Source organism: Paramormyrops kingsleyae, chromosome 9, assembly GCF_048594095.1.
Source record: "Paramormyrops kingsleyae isolate MSU_618 chromosome 9, PKINGS_0.4, whole genome shotgun sequence".
Classification (NCBI taxonomy): Eukaryota; Metazoa; Chordata; class Actinopteri; order Osteoglossiformes; family Mormyridae; genus Paramormyrops; species Paramormyrops kingsleyae.
In genome coordinates this window covers 8152152-8169853 of record NC_132805.1, presented here as the reverse complement: position 1 = coordinate 8169853, position 17702 = coordinate 8152152, and the positions used below count along the sequence as shown (strand labels likewise).

The window sequence follows — 17702 nt, the reverse complement described above, 5'->3', positions numbered from 1 at the left end:
GGGGCTGGGGAGGGGGGGGGGGGCGCATACAGATGCAATGCACTGGAGACAGGACAGTGCAGCTGGTCCAAAATAAAGAGGCACAAGATCAGCACACTGGACATCGCTGTCGCTTCTGCGGACGCGGCGGCGTCAGACATGCCCATCAGGGTCTGCTGCCCTTGATTATTCCTTTGTTCGGGTGCTGGGGGGTTCACTCTACGCAGATGCAGAACCGCAGACGTGACAGTAAGGCTTGGTTCGGCCCGGACAAACAGAACCACATGACTGCAGGTGCACAGGACGATGGAATGGGGGTTTTATTTGGGTTGGGAAAAAAAAGGATAGGAACAAGACAGCTCGATCATAGGGGAAAGACAGGGAACTCTGAACCTGGTGGGGGGGGGGCACTGGGGCCGTGGCCAGGAAGCATCGTTAAGGGCGGTGCCTGTGGCCTCAGGAAGCTGCACAAGCAGAGGGGGCACAGCCGTGGTCGGGGCACGTGGGGGGATGCCCCCCCCCAGGACAGTCCCAATCCAGCATGTCCTCCTACTGTGTTTCCTTCCACGCTCTGATTCACCCTCAGTCTCTGGTCAATTTCCTGTAGCGAAAACATGGGCCTGGGAGCCCTCATCTCTGTGCCCCCCAGGACAGAAGAATCTGACAGTGTCCTAAAGCCTCAGCTGAGGCTGTCAGAGGAACTTCAGCCTATTCTCCTTTCCCCCCCCCCATAATATTTTCCACATCCCTAGGTCTGGGCTCCACCTATCCCTGCTGGCAGCACCAGTCTTCTCGAACCGTGAACCCTACAGCCTTGACAGCTAAGCTCCGCCTCTCACCACTTGTAATGTAATATTCCCTCCCCCGGAGTCCGATTGTCGGGAGGTATGGCACCAACATGGGAGAGAGTTTCCCTGGGAATCCGGGTATTTTCCCACATTCCCAGCAGATTCAATGCTTATGGCTGGGTCACCCTAACCAATGAGTGAATCAAAGTAAATTGCAGGCGTGCAACATTCCCTAACGCCCCCCCCACCCACCCACCCCACGATGAGGAATCTGGGACTACCTGCCATGGCTGCCACAAGGACCGGGGGGGGGGGGATAACCATGATCGTTGCTGACTCTGAGCCTAATCAGCAGTTAGCCTGCGGTTAGCAGCCTGCCTGCCGCTTAATGGCTTTTCAGTGCCGGTGACTGTGATGATCTGGAAGTTTCCGATCTGCGCGGGAGGGAGGTTACGTAAGGGCCTGATCTCGCATTCGGCTCGCGTGCGGAGAGCTGCTTGTTACGGCTGACAGTAATTCGACCCGTTTGCTGCCTCACGATTCGCAAATTACAAATCCGCTGACAGCCCTTATTCATTCATATCGCCGGCTGCCGCATCCCCCATCTCGCCCCATCGGCTTCCGAGAAACAATTTCGCCGACTGAAGTTGTTAACGCGATAGGAAGTGGACCGGGGAGTGCCCCGTAATCGGGGTCAGTGCGGAGACGTCTGCCTCACGCCGGTTCTGCAGATAAACGTCAAAGAACACCTGCCGGTATGAGAACTCGCGACCATCTGAAATGTGGCACAGCCATTAATTACTCCCTCATCATAAAGCGAGGGGCTCCCGGAGCTCACAGCGCCACCTAGCCTGCACTGCCGTACTGCAGGGGCCCCACCTAAGAAATATAAAAGATCAAATATTACTAAGCCACCAGTGTATGTAAGCAAGGTGGAAGCTAATGAACAGGGTAATAGCCCCTTTAACGCCGTAGTCATTAATCCATGTGGGCTTTTCAGACACGCCCCCTAACGTCTGATTGGACGAGCAGTTGTTGATACTGTGAGAGATTCCAGTCGAAGTCCCCCAGCTCAAAACAGTTAATAACACCCCCCCACACACATCACACATTCTTCCTGTAGTTCACGCCCGCCCCCCTTCTCCTCTATGCCCTCTCCCTTGGCACCTCTTCTTGCCCCCCCCCATCTGATCCACGGCTCATTCTCTGATGGGGATGGGGCACTGGAAGAGAATCCATTCAATATTTATTAGTTTTACACCCCCCCCCCCCACCAAAAAACACCTCCCTCACCGAAGAGAGATAACATGACTTAGTTCTGCTAAACCCTCACATGTTCCCATCCGCACCCTAATCACAGATCTGCTGAAAAAACAGCCATGCGATGCTGCAACTGCCCCACAGGAAGGGGGTGAGGGATGAAGGACAGCCCCGTGTGGGCGGAGCCACACCAGGTAGGTTTGAAGGTGCCCAGCGGGTGAGGGGCCCGAATGCACCACGGTCCCGAACTATGTGAACTATGGTCCCTCTCAAATGGCCCAGAGCCCTCCCACCATAGCATCACATCATCTGATTGGTCAACTGTTAACACCATTCATATGATTGACAGCTACTCTGCCACTGGGGCTGTGGAACAGCTACCAATCACTTTCACAGATGTACTACACTGAGACAAGCCCGGGTGCCCAGAGCCAATCAGAATTCAGCTACCTAATGATGCATTACTGTCCTGCATGAGGTCTCTCAGATGGATGACCAGCTCAGTGCTGCCGTGGCAACAGCGACAAAAGCCTGTCACGTAGCAGACTGGCAAATTTACGCCAGCTTCTCAGAACAGCTGTGTCTCACAAACCTTGAAAACTGGGGTGGGGGGCATTTATTTACTCACCCACCCTGATTTCCCCTACCCAGCTCCCCAAAATCTTGTATATGAAACCATACTATCCTCTTAGCATGTGTTTTGCATGACCGTACACCAGAGGCAACAACATCTGACGCAGTGCTATCACCAGGGGTGGGGGGGGGGGGGGGTGGTACTGCTGTATCCCATCCCAGAGATGCAATCTGTATCTAACCTCAGAGATGGTCATTATGGATTCCAAAGCCCCCTGCTGAGCCCCTCAGCGCATACAGGCGCCCAAAGGCAGCAGCGCGGCCTGTCAGCTTCCCATGCAGCGCCGTCGCCTGAGGGTTCGCCAGCTGGGAGCATCCTGGGACTTGAACCAGCAACCTCTGGCCGTGAGCCGAGGCTGAGAGCCAGCAGAGGGAGCCGTTTCGACACGAAGTCCTCGGGATACGCGCCGGGCAGGATGGTTTCGCTGATCCTGTGTGAGTCTCAGCCCGCTGCCCAAAGACATGAAGACTGGGGCTAAACCCTATTTAATATAGTCATGCTCATGCCCCCCCCCCCAACAAATGATCATTAAGACGTGTCTCTGTAATGCCCCGCATTGCTGTGCTCGCCCGCATTCTGTGCAACCTGCTGCGGCCGCATCCCTGCCTGCGTCCTCACATTCCCCACCATGTCTGACAGATACTTCCACCCCCATCATCAGTATGCTGCAGGGATGCAGCGGTGAGGGGCGTGGGGGGTGGAGCTGGGTTAGGGGTCACAGCGCCACTCAGACGAGGGCCAAGTTTCAGTGCAGCCTGGGGGAGAGATAATGGGTGAAAGAGAGAGAAAGAAAAAAGAGGCTGAGGGATGGAGATGGGATGCAACCCATGACGCAAAACTGCTGAAGCGCCCCCTGCTGGCAGCCCTAATAGAAAAAAAAAATACTGCACTTTTCAGCCCAGGTGAACTTTGACCTTTTGCCATCAGGGAGGAGCTACAGAGCTCGTCTCTGGAAGCAAGAAGGGGAGCCTGGAGTTTATCCAGATGCTGTCAGAGCTGACAGGATGTGGTGGGACTGAGCCGGGAGCAGCACTGGCCAGCAGCTGGCAAAGCGAGCAGGGGGATGTTTATCCAGCCTTTTTTTTTGGGGGGGGGGGGGTTGGGTTAACAGGCCTTTCATTTGTTTTTCATTTGTTTCATCCTGTTAAAAAAGATGTGTGGCGTTGGGGCGGGGGGGGGCAAGGGCAACCTTCCCATTTAAAAGAGAAAGGCTGCCAGGAAGGACACAAATAGCACAGCCCCCCCCCCCCCCCCTGCCCCGTCCAAGCCATACAGACAAAGCGGAGGGGGGGGGGCATCTGTGGACTGAGTGGCTGGTGGGGCCAGGTACTGGAGAGATTCACCATGCCCTCCCCCATCCACAGCAGCCGCATACAAACAGTCGGCCAACCGTCCGGCTTCTGTCAGAGGCTTCCCAGGCGTCCCACACTACGTACGTTTGGCTCGTTAACAAAACTTCATTATATTCCCGCCATTAACAGTAGCCGCTCTGTTTCCCCCATGACACAACTGGAGCTGGCAGTGTGACGGCTTCTCTTAACGATCAGGGTGGAGTCTGGAGGAGCTCTTCCAGTAATTACACTTCTGAAGCCTTGACACGCTAAACACAGGTTGTAACACGCATGTAATGTGTTGTAATAATATCAAAAATGAGCGTTGTGTTATGTTGGCTGGGAGGTGGCTCCTCCCCAGGGCTTAGAGCTTAAGCCCGGGTGGGCGGGGCCAGGGGCGGGGCCAACATCATTGTTCTTCATGAAGCTTAATAGGGGTAATTTATGCAGCCTTTTCAGTCAGGGGTGTTTGAGGTACCTGGGAGGAGCAATTGGATCATGGCCATGGTCTGCTCACTCGGTTTCCCATAAACACCCTCCGGGGTGGGTGGGTGTGAAGCAGGGTGGGGGCAGCAGAAGACACCCCGAGGCACGGCTTACTGAACTGCTTCCAGCAGAAAGGAGCACAGAAGTGGGAATGGAGAGTTTTTAACTGAGCAGCACCTGAAAGCACAGCATGGAAGACGCTGCTCTGAAAGGTTGGCGGTTCAGAGCTGAAAAATATTGTGACCCTTCCTTCTACTGTAATTCACTTTGGGCAAAAGCATCAGATAGAACAGATGGGGAAAAATAAGGGGCACAAAACAGACTCTCATCTGTCAGGGCTTCTGAACCTCAAATGAGGTCGTGACGCTACTTTACCTGCAATCCCATGAGTCTGTGTTATGTGCTGCGTGTTAAATACCCCACTTTTTCCTTTATATGCAATTAAAACAGCCCTTCCCCCTCACACACACACACCAAATTAGACTTGAATGTGCCAGGCTGGCAAGTTGTTTTGCATTAAGATAACATGAGATCCTGACTAGCAGGATAACTTCAGTCCCCTTCACTACTATAGACTACAGAAACATTGTGGAAACACAGTGCATGATGGGAAATAACATGACCACATGCAGCCATCAGGAAGAGTGAGACACTGCAGATTGGGTGCCCACACCAGGACATCAGATTTGCCCACGATGAACGGAAGGGCGTTTCAGAGGACAAGCGCCAATCAAGCGAAGCTTTCACACATCTTGGGCTTGCTTGTCTTATTGCCAGGAGAATATTTAAATACACTGCCCCCCCCCTCACTGCTGTTCTGCAGATCTACAGTCTGACATCAAACATCAAGAAAGAGGAACAATACTCTGAAGTCAACTCATGCAATGAAAAACCAGAAAATGATGGAAAAACCATGGGAACGTTAAATATTCTCAGACGCCACCCGACTCTAAACACCTTCTGAACACTTGACTTCCTATGACGGCTGTGTCGTTTTTCCACCCCTTAGCAGCTGCTTGGTTTTTCCTGAGGGGTCAGCCTGTAGTTTTCAAGCATGTAAAATGTAAAAAACAGAAGTGCCCTTCAAGGAACCCTGCCACGTCAGCGCACCACTTAACAGAACCTCCTTATTGGTCACACCCCAAATCCCACCCCTCAAATCAGACTGACAAGTGTGCAGACCAATCAAAACCAGCTGGTCTTCAGGTCATTAGCATGCGGGACACATAGTGATGGCTTGTAACTCTTCTCTATTCTATCCTTTGTATCACGTTCGGACGGCGTTTCCTTAATCCTGCCGATCTGCGGTCCTCCTGACCTGTGGCATGGTCACAGGATCCAGTGAGGTATCTTCAAAGATGATAGACCAGAGCTAATAAAAGCTCCCCATCCACCCCCAGCAAACGGCTGCCTCTCCTTCGTGCGCCAGAATATCTCACCAAACACGACATCGGGGAAAAACAAGAGGGCAATTTTAAAAAGTCATTAAGAGGCCGCGTGACGGCAGGATGCTGAATCATTTCTGGCTGCCGCCGTCAGAGCGACGCTGGATGGAGCTGGCAGAGCGCGGCGTGACCGCGGGCACGCTCCTGCCCGCCGACGCGCCTCAGGCCCGGGCAGGAGGCGGCGGGCAGTACATGTCACAAGACGCAGTTAAAGACATCGCCCGAGGCTGCCGGATGTAGGGAGGCCGTGACGTCGCCTTTCTGAAGGCATGGAGTCACCGCGCACCTCTGACACTGAGGCGGCAAACAATACAAGAAGGACTGAGAGAGTGTGGAGATGAGGGGGCGTCAACTAATTAGTGATTAACGAGGCTGCCGCCGAGCCAGAAGTAGGGTCACCAGTGCTGGTGACTGTACAGATGCACGGCCACGCACACGCACACGCACGCACACGCACACGCACACACACGCACACGCACGTTAATATGCTCCAGTCACCCACAAGGCACCTGCTGTCCTTTAACCTCTGTATCTGCTTAATATTTTCGTCGACAGACAGGAAGTGCGACGTGGTGAGTAAGAGATGGAGGGGGGGGGGGGGGAGGTGGGTACAGACATGAAGAGACGGGCAGCAGGTCCAGTCAGCGGGGGGTGGGGTGGTTGTAACGAGAGCGTGCAAAACAGAACAAAGTCAGTGTTCCCAGAATCCCACCATGAGCCTGGACTGGGCCTTCCAAGGGGCTCCAGGCACGTCGAAGCGGTCCGACAAGTTTGTCAGACGCCGATTTCATCTCCACGCACCTCTGTTTACCCCTGGATTAAACAACGAAACACAGCATCCAATTTCACACCTGGCTTGCTGTGGGGAACGTCACGGCTGAATCCTGAGTATGCAGAACAAGCCCACGGTCAGGCTGAGAGCGCCATATCGTCAAATGTGCATTAAAGAAATAATTTAACTGCAAGAAAATAGAAAAAAAAAAACCTTCTTATCAGATTAGCGATATTGGGAGAGAGTGGCGGTCGGCTCCTCAGGGGTTTGAAAGAGGAAATGATTTCAAAGGCTCGGGGAGAGACAGTGAAATGAACGCCATAGTACCCCTATGTGTCTTGTTCGGCTGCTAATTGCGTCCCTCTGATAACAGGCCAATTAAATGATAAACGCTGATGCTCGCCCAACAAGCTGGTGACCTCTGGCCCGCCAGGGATGCTGCCGATCGCTCATTTATCACACAAAACAACTCCGTAAAGTTTCTTCGGGCAGCGCTGACATTAACCTACCTGTAGGGGGCGGTGTGTGAGCCACACCCCAGCCGAAAAGCTTTCGTCTCAAATGAGCAGCTCTGATTTGACTAGCGTAGGCATGCCTTCTTCACGTTCCAAAGTTTTTAACAATTAAGTAATCGTTAATAATTCCAGATAATGAATGCGGATGGCTTTCGTAACACAAAGGTATCTCATCCTTCCTGCAGGAAATGTTTAATGCACAAATTCAGCTGAAGGCTAATGAGGAAATAAGGCGAGAGCGCAGACGCCTTTAACGCGATTCCGATCGCGCACCCTCAGTCAGCGACGGTATCAAGACTAATTAGCTGCGAGCTCAGCTGGAACAAAGGACAAGGTACAAATTAGGCCTCCAGGACAAGGAATATATAAAATATAAAATGGCTACACTTTCTCACACTGACTACATCAAATCTTCCTAAGACTGGGGTTCTCTGACTGGCTCAATATGGTCGGCGGATCGATGTGACAACCACGGACTGCAAACCCAAGAGACGGCAAACTTTTATTTAACTGTCTAATTAACTTCCTTTCATTTTAATTTTGCCGAACGAGACCGCATCGCCTCAATAGCCAACGTCCCCATAAGTTCCACGCCATTCCCATCAGCCCCGAAGTTCTAAGACCCCAGATTTATTTCCTGAAGTCGGGGGGAGGGCAGATTTCAAAGAGCAATTAAAAGCTAGAAAGGTCAGCCTCATCGCAGATAGGATCAGCGGACCGAAAAAAGCTTGGCAGGGCAGAAGGCCTGAGGCGCTTACGACGTCTCTGCCGTCCTCATTAAAACCTGATCCCACTTTATCATCAGCGTTATTAAACTGGACTGTGTGGGTGGTGGAATCCAATGGGCAAAAACACACCAAGTCCCCCCACGAGCTCAAAACCTCACACCCCCGTTTCACCACGCCAGCTCCAATTACATCCAACGCCGTCTTGAGTAGTCCTGGCTGGCTACAGCGAGTACGCAAATGTGTAAGCGGACCAGAACCTCAAGGGGAAGGATGAATTATGGCAGAATGAGGGCCTACATCCTGTTTGGTGTCTAATTCGAGGTGCACGCTGGTGGGAATGTGTCTGCTGACGCTCCGACACCACAGGAGCTGGGAGTGTGGTCAGAAACTGGTGATGAACTATTACAGTGATTGTGCTCCAAGAACAGGTCCTCTACCCACCCCCTCCCCCCCCCACCACACACACACACAAACACAGTGCAGGGAGGTCACTCACCGAACATGCTCCCCGTGTGCCCATTCCTGGTCAGGGGCTGAAGCTCGTTCTTGCCCCAGGCGTAACGACGGTAGTTGTCCCAAGCAAACTTCATCATCTGGAAGACAAGGGGAGCCAGTGGAGGCCGCTTAGCTAGAGGTATGACAATCAGCACAGTCCCCCAAGCAGCCACAAGGGGGCAGAGTCACAAAGGAATGGCACCCTGATGATGCCGTGCTGACACAGGTCAGAATCTTGGACATGTTCACCGGAACCGGATTGTTCCAAACACCCACAATGACATCAATTGAGGTCAAAATGTCACCACTTCTGGGAAGGGAGGGGGGTCCTGGCCTGAGACCATATGGCCATAACTACTCATATTGTCTGACAGAAAATAACTTAACAGAATAACATGACAATGTCTTTTGATTCAAGTCATGAGTGATGGGCAGTTATGGATAGTTTTGTTCATCTGTTGACAATGAAAAGAATGTCCAGTCTCAGTTCTGCATTTGCCATCAGGCTGACACTGCAGATGGTCGGACTGCGCTGGCCAGGAATACCTCAGGGCCACTCTTAGGGAAAGCAGCAGAACGCGCTATAAACTCAGCAGCAACGAAGCGGACACCCCCTACTCCGATGCCAGTTTCCGGGGACCCTAGAGACTGATGCAAGGAACGGCAACATTCCGGAAATCCTTTAAACGTGGAACACCTGCCTAAGCAGGAGCTGGAAAGGGACCAACAGCTCCGTGGATTAAGTTTACAGAAGGTAAACGAGATGGAAATACAAAACAAAAGTGCATCAAATAATTAGAGAGGGGGGCACCCCCCCCACACTCCATGGAAGACTGGAGTCTAATAAACACCTCCTTGGGGGGGGGACACTCATCCAGCCCACCCAAACCTCTGCACTCGCTTCCCCCTCCCCCGCAGTCTGATCAGCACATCACTGTCATGGTGTGGGAGCACAGCCAGCGCCCCCCAGTGGGTGCAAACAGGGGCACAGTGCGCTCACACCTTCTCCTATTTAAGTTGCGAATTTCACGATGTTTCCGGCAGCTGTGAGAGATCCGAGATACCGCCGAGAATAACACCTGACGAGTAACCAGGAAATGGCGTTCGCCAACCGTAGACGTGGCCTTGCTGACCATGAGGCTAGACCGAGAGCTGCCACCCCCTGCAAGCCGGCTGGGGGTGGGTGGGGGGGATTGCAAACGCTGTCTTTCATTTTAATTCAGGCACTCTTTTCTTGCTTCTTTTCAAGCTGTGCATCCATTTGATCACAACAACTAAAATGACAGACCATTTGGCATTAAAACAAGCTGACAGAATACAGACACCTACACAGGGGGCTAAATTCTGGAAAACATGAGTACGTAGACAGCCAGATCAGCCGAATGTCCTGCAGGGGGAGCCGGTGTGCACATACACCCGCAGTGGGACGTCTTTCTGAGGCTGGATGGCACAGATGCTGGGTAAGAACTAAAAATTCCTGCATTTCCCCAGATATTGCGTGTGCTGGTAAAGATCCTGCTTTGGTTTGGTTTGGTTTGCAGGAATAGAAAAAAAAAATCCAATTATCGTTCAGCTCAGGTCAATGGGATCTGTGATGCGTGATCATCCGGGTTGGGAAGCGGTAAGACACCGTTCAAACAAAGAGCACAGACCAGTAGGAGGCAGTGTAGGACTGTGGAGAATCATCTTCTGTTTCAGGCATGAATACTTAATGAAACAGAGTCAGAATCCAGTGTGGGGCCGGCTATGGTGGTATCTCTCCATACAGGAAGACCACGGGGAATTGCTGCACGTTTAATGTGGGACACAAACTGCCCCCCGCCCCACAGAAATGGGACAGTAGTTAAAAGGCATTGCAGCCCACTTACTGCAGATGGTAGACAGGCATCAGACGCAGAAAACCGTGGAGCCAAATCCTTCAGTAACGGGAAAACAAACGGCTGGGCTCAGTCTGCACGTCTGAGGAGGAGGGGATCTAAACACAGGCTGGGCTCAGTCTGCAGGTGTGAGGAGGGGATCTAAACACAGGCTGGGCTCAGTCTGCAGGTGTGAGGAGGAGGGGATCTAAACACAGGCTGGGCTCAGTCTGCAGGTCTGAAGAGGGGATTTAAACACAGGCTGGGCTCAGTCTGCAGGTGTGAGGAGGGGATCTAAACACAGGCTGGGCTCAGTCTGCAGGTGTGAGGAGGGGATTTAAACACAGGCTGGGCTCAGTCTGCAGGTGTGAGGAGGGGATCTAAACACAGGCTGGGCTCAGTCTGCAGGTGTGAGGAGGGGATTTAAACACAGGCTGGGCTCAGTCTGCACGTCTGAGGAGGGGATCTAAACACAGGCTGGGCTCAGTCTGCAGGACTGAGGAGGGGATCTAAACACAGGCTGGGGGTCTGCATGACTGAGGAGGGGATCTAAACACAGGCTGGGCTCAGTCTGCAGGCTCCAGGTGTCGTGATCACAGCTGATCCCGGCTTTTCACGCTGTCAGGGGTCCTCTGCTCTGCCCAGCTCCCAATCGATAACGGATGTGGTCCGGATGGCCTTTTAATCGTTGTAATTTCAGCGGATAAAGAGCCACTGGTGGTGGTGGGGGGGGTGGGGGTGTCGCTTTTGGCCTTTTCCACCGGGGGACACTCAACTGCAATCTGCGGTGGATTCAGGCTGCGTACATCCGTGGGAGGGGGGCCCTATGAATAATATGGGGGGGGTGGCAAATAACACAGTGAATAGGAAGACAGGGAAGACGGCTGTGGGTGGGAGGGTCGTACTGATCTCCATCTTTCAAAGCTCACAGCTGCGCTTGACACTCGGGCGGGGGATGACGGGGGGGACCGTATGGAAAGCCAGCCTCACTGGATGAGTGGTGCAGATTGGGGATGGGGGGGGGGGGTTGGCAGAGGGGGTACGGACAGCCTGAGGTGAGGGGACAATGTCACACAAAGTTGTCCTTCCAGAAGACTTTGAGACAAAGGAAACAGGTACAGCAAGACTGAGGTTCAGCAACAACAGGGACCTGAAAGAGTACAAAAAGAGCGAGGGGGGGGGGGGACCTGTGGCATTTTCAGGGCGCCAGTGTTCGAATTGTGCCAAAGGTCATTGGGGGTCCCAGGTGCTGCAGGCGAATCTTTTTCAGCATCTTTGGGAGATTATTTTTGGGGTCACGCCGGCCTGGACACCCCCCCCCCCTCCCCTCCCCCCCCCCCCCGGCCTCTGGCCAGGCCATAAAGGCCAAGCTCTTGAAGATGGGAAAGCCGCCCCCCTCCCCACTGAAGAGGGGCCGCTGGATCGAGGCAGCCAACAACCAAAAGCACGGCTGGAATGTACCCGGGGGCCGGCACCTGAGCAGCAGGAAGAAGGAAAAATACGCAAAGAACCGAATAAAGGCTAGGCCAAGCACACCCCCCTACAGGGTCATGGAGCAGGAACAACCCCCCCCCCCCCAGCAGTCCGCGGTACTCCCATATCGAACAGAAACATCTGGAAACAAACCAAGGTCTGCTAAACTGCATAGGTTACACTGGTCCTGCATGATACGCTTACACACGTTCAGCTAACACACTCCGCAGGGCACGGACACTGAGGCCTGGGGGCGACTCTCTCTTTCATGCAATATGACTCCTTAGTCCACCCTAACAAACAGTACAGAAGGTAATGATCTCCCCCCATGTGGTTAGGAAAACACGTACGGTTTAAAGTGATTTATCTGAGCAGTAAGTGTATATTTGCTCAGGAAAAAAAATTACATGACTATTACATGTAAATTAATACTAACCCAATAAAAACTAACAAGAATTTCTTGTTTGCTCCTAAAAGTTACTGATATCTAGTTGGACGGCTAGATGAAAACCGCTTCAGTTCCCAAACCTCTCCTCAGGGGCACTCCGGCCATTCCATGTACAGTTCCAGTCAAAAGTTTGGACACATCTACACATAGAAAGATTTATTTGTTTCTCTACATCGTAGAATAATTATAAAGACATCAAAACTATAATAACATGTATGGAACTAGGAAGCTCTGTGGGTTGGGACTCAGAAGGTTTCAGGTTCAAGTCCCATGGCCGGCAGAGTGATCCCACCTTTGGGCCCTTGAGTGAGGCCCTTCACCCCAATTGCTCCAGGGACTGGTTGACCCTGATGTCTCCTCTATGCCTGATCCATGAGGTGGCCTCCTGAGATGCTTTTCCAGCTGTCCTGAAGGAGGTCCCACATATATGCTGAGCTCTCATTGGCTGCTTTTCCTTCACTCCCTGGTCAAACTCCCCCAAAACCATCTGCGCTGTGTTTAGATGGCCGGGTCATGTGATGTGACACCATCACGCTTCTTTGTAGGAGGCCACACGTGTCCAAACTTTTGACTGGAACTCTGTCTTTGCTAAAATTTCACCACTCGCTCATAAAATTAACTTAATTTGTTAAATAATTTGATGAAGTATTCATTAACCAAACAAGGTGCACTGGCGGTCGGAGCACAGAAACACATGCGTGTATTAGATGATTACGGCAAATACTGGGGTGACGTTAAGCTGACACACTTCGACAGACATCAAAGTTTGGACATCATTTTTTTATTGCCTAAGACTTTTGCACAGTACTGTAGGTAAACACACTTTCACAGACACTCTGAGGCAGGACTGAGCCCTGTCATCAGTGTTGTGTTTGCACTACACACAAGGCGTGACTTTAATTTGGGTTCACGATGGCAGAGTGAGCGGTGAGAGATAAATCACCCCACTGCAGGCAGCTGAGACTCTAATGAGCTGTGCTGTGTCGTCGGGGGGGGCGGCTTTGGAGCAGAAAGCACTACCTCAGCTACATTACACAGGGAGGGGGGCTCTGTCGAGCTTAAAGACACGGCACCCCGAAGCTGCACGGAGCTGGCCGGATCACTAAGCACCCCCATGGGGGTGAGGCTTCATTATAAAAGGGGTGGGGTTAATCGATTTACCGTCGCACACTACTTCATGTCCAGCCCGCCGGCATCTCACAGGATCGAGTCCCGGCGAGTCTTGTTTGTCCACGAGACATCTTTAGCCATTAACTTGGCGGACGGGTGAACCAGAGAGGTACGCAGTTTTGTTGGGGGGGTGGGAAAACTCCACTGTTGCCCATTTCTGCCTCAAGCTCCAGCGCCGGCACTCCAGCAAGCATGCGTGCCATCGCCATAGCGACAAGCTGCCCTTTCCTGACTCTGTCTCATAAGTCACTCCAGCCCCTCCTGCGGCCGGGAGTTATTCCGGCATCGTCCTGGTGTGGCGGCCGGACAGAGGGCCTTCCGCAAACAGGCAGTCGTCATTCCCATCGTCACATTCCCCTGTGTGGACACCCCCCATAAACGCTGGGTCCTGGGATCGATGGGGGGGGGGGGGGGGTATCCATAGCGACGACGTCTGCCAACCCCGGTTCAACAGCAGGCCATGAAATCTTCACACACGTCATTAACACAATGACCTCTGACTGCACCAGCCCAGCCACACCCACACTGGCCCCAGCTGAAAGATGATTGGCCCCCACCCTTGTCACTCAAGGATTCAAAACGTATCACTGGCTAATGATAAAATTGGCCCCTCTGTATGAATTATGGCCCCTCTTATGCCTCTCACCTTAAAAAAACCCTAGAATCTTCCCTGTCACTGGAAGAAGTGACAAGGACATGGGAGGTGGAGCACAGGCTCAGTTGTCATGTGGAAACCATGAGTGGAAACATCAGCCGAGCCAGACCGGACCAGCAGCGCCAGCTCAGCCCACCGCTGGAGTGGCCCGGGTCCATCGATCCGTTAAACGATAACAAATCACTGCAAATGCAGGGAATTACTGAAGGCAAAATGCTCCATTTATCAGCAGTACGGCATTTCAATCCATTACATCTAGTAACCTTCAGGAGTAACTGTACTTACAGTGCCAGTCAAAAGTTTGGACGCACCCACCCATAGAAAGGTTTATTTGTACTATTCCCTGCATTTTAGAATAATCATGAAGACATCAAAACTATTAAATAACATGTATGGATTATGCGCAGACCAAAAAAAAAAATATTTGTTGGTGGTTGGCAACAGAAGGTTGCCAGTTCAAATCCGTGGGTCAGCAGATTGATCCCACGATTGGGCCCTTAACCCCAATTGCCCCAGGCACTGGCTGCCCCTGCCGTCTCCTCTATGCCAGGTCCATGAGGTGGCCTCCTGAGGTGCTTTTCCAGCTGTCCTGAAGGAGGTCCTGCTGAGCTCTCATTGGCTGCTTTTCCTTCACTCTCTGGTCAAACTCCTCCAAAACCATTTCTACCATGTTTAGATCAGGTGACCAGGTCATGTGACGCGACACTATATCACTCTCCTTCGTAGGTGGCTTGTAAACTATTGGCTGGTATTGTACAACCAGTGGGAGCACCCCCTACCTGTAAGGAACAGGGAACAAAAGGTAAATCACTGGTCAAGGGGAGGAGGCAGAAAAGCCCAATGATCCAGTCCCAGCCTGGGCAGGATTTAATCACCGCTAGCCTTCTGGCAAATGATGATGCAGCAAGGAATTGTGGGAAAGCGTTAGCGTATGGCAGCCCACAGGAGCTGCGAGTAAATCGTCTGCCCTCAGTCCTCCATCACCTCAAATAGCCAGTTTTATTTAAGCAGTGGGCATTAGCAAGCGGGACGGTCTATGGCCAGAGTTCAGCATGGTGCTGGGAAGAACTCCCAGCAGACCCAGTTTGGGGGAAAAATGGAACCAGAATGAAGATTAAGGAGCCGCTCAGAAAAATAAATTTGGGCTATTACAGGCCCCGCTTGCCACCTGGAGCTGAGCAGAGCGTGAAGCTGGGAGATATGGGCCATTTGGGACGGTCAGTGTGACGTAATACAGGCCTCACATAGAATCACCGGGGAACAGGCAAATAAAAGGGGCTTGGTATTTTAACTGGGGGGGGGGGGCTTTGGAGAAGAACGAGGTGGGGGTCAGAAGTACAGGTACCTAATTGCTTGTTTTGTGAAGGTGCAGAAAACTCCACAGAAGCGTGAGCTCTGTAAAGAGGGTAGAGGCAAAATTCATTGCTGCTTCAGAAATCAGAATGTCCCCCCCCCCCCCCATCCCCAACAGCCACACACAGGCACACATACACCACTAACCTGAGGCCCAGAATCTCTCCCCACAGTACGGGGGGGGGGGGGGGGGCACTGAGCCATGGGACATAAGGATGGGTCTGATTCTACCCAGGCCCTAGTGGGGGGGTGTGATTACGGAGAAACATTCCGGCTTTTCCACGTCGAAGTTCGAGGGTTTGAGTGGGAATAAGACAGGAGGCAGACCCAGATCCATGAGGAGTATCTCTGCATGTGAAGCGTACGCAGGGCTGGGGAGGGACACAGCCTTCACCCGGAGGGCAGGGAAGAGGAGACACAGCACTGAGATGCAGAATAGGCAGGCAGGGAAGCACAGACTCACTGAGCCTGAGACCTGAGGCTCCGTTCAGGCTTTGGGGCCAAAGGAAACAAGACGCCATCACAGTGAGCGTGGGATGGGGACGGATTAATCAGCACATCTCACTGTCCCCCCGCCCCAAAAGCGCCACGACTCCCCAGGTAACTTCCTCAGCAAACACTCTGCACAGGCACCTGAAAATCGTTCATTCACATCTGACATCCCCCCCCAACCACCACCAGCACCATCTACGAGACGGGTCTCTGAACTCCCCCAGGTGCCAGATTGGTACGGGCCAGTGGTTGCTTCCCAGCAAAATAACCGCACTGCATGTGTCTTAAGGAACGATAAGCTCCAGTGCACCCCCGCCCCTGCCTTCAGCGGGCGTCGGCAGACTCTCTCGCGCGGCCTCATTAAACGGAGCGATCGCTGGGGCCGGCAGGCCCATTCCACGCCGCTAACGGGTTTCGGTGCGGGAATAGCAGCAGACAGCGGCGAGACCGCCAACGATGAGACAGACGGTTACCGGGGGCAGCACGTCTAACGAGCATCTCGGGAAAAGGCGTTAATTATAACGACGCGCTGTGTGAGGATGGCGAATGCGGCGACGTGTCGGTGCAGGAGACAGCTTGTCGCACCTCTGCCTGAACGTGGGCTCGGAAATGATCGTTTACCAACTACAGCTCCAAACAGACATAAAAAAGGTAAAGATAAACAATAATCTGTCAACGATACCTTTATACTCATCAACAGTCGCTACAAGTATTAAAGGGACGGCAGGAACGGCCTTTAAGCATTAATGAAACGGGTTAGGGGCTATCTGAGAGAGACAGAGAAGGGTATGCAGAGGGAGAGAGGGATACAGAGGGAGAGGGGGAAACAAAAAGAGAGAGGGAAACAGAAAGAGAGAGGGGAACAGAAAGAGAGGGAGAGAGGGATACAGAGGGAGAGGGGGAAACAGAAAGAGAGGGAGACAGGAAAACAGAGGGAGAGGGGGAAACAAAAAGAGAGAGGGGAACAGAAAGAGAGGGAGAGAGGGAAACAGGGAGGGGGGAAACAGAAAGAGATGGAGAGGGGGAAACAGAGGGAGAGGGGGAAACAAAAAGAGAGGGAGAGAGGGAAACAGAGGGAAACGGAGAAAGGCAAAATGATAGAAAGAAGGAACAGGAGAGTGGAAGAGAGGTGGAAAGAGGAAAAAGAGGGAAACAGCGAGAGAGGGGGTAAGGGGAAGAGGGGAGGAATGAAACAGGGAAACACTGACAAAGGTGAAAGAAAGAGAGAGAGAGAGAGAGAGGGAAATGGAGATAGAGAGAGTGAGAGAGGAAAAAGAGAAAGAAGGATGAGATAGGAAATAAGCAGGAGAGAGAGGGAAACAATAGGAGCAATAAGCGAGGGAGGGAGAGATGGAGAGAAAGGGAGAGGGAGATGGAGAGGAGATACTTGCGGAGGTTTATGTACAGTCATGGCAAACATTTTCCTAATGAAATTGCGTGTGAAATGAATTGGCTACGAAATGTGTCAATAAATTTCACAGCCCATTTGATACAGACACGGACACAGAGCCCCCCACCTACCCCTGCCCGCCGGCGCCCCCTCCCTCGACGGGTTAACCACCTTCCTGCAGACTGATCCAGCGAGAACCGCCGACTCCCAGAAAGCCCACCCCCCCATGCGTCCCCTCCCAGAATCCCACCCAGCAATACAGGATGGGGGTAGGCAGGGTCCACATAGAAGACTGGAGCTCTCTTCTCTTTTTCCAAAAAGTACTCGTCGCCTGTAAACTGCAGAATGAGGCATTATGGGAATTCAAACGGGCCCTGTATCAGCTCACAGATAATGCTGTGGTTGTTAATGGGAACCGCGGGTGGAGAATCC

The 17702-nt window shown here is 52.5% G+C and overlaps 1 protein-coding gene across 3 annotated transcripts in view; it reads right to left on the bottom strand.

The window, feature by feature from the left end:
* LOC111844543 (mannosyl-oligosaccharide 1,2-alpha-mannosidase IC) overlaps nucleotides 1-17702 on the bottom strand; it is a 94733-nt gene that overhangs the window by 46264 nt on the left and 30767 nt on the right. For all 3 annotated transcript variants that reach the window (XM_072716254.1, XM_023813092.2, XM_023813093.2), the window contains exon 2: nucleotides 8435-8531. In XM_072716254.1, coding sequence (XP_072572355.1) covers nucleotides 8435-8531 — 97 coding nt within the window. The remainder of the gene's footprint in view (nucleotides 1-8434; nucleotides 8532-17702) is intronic.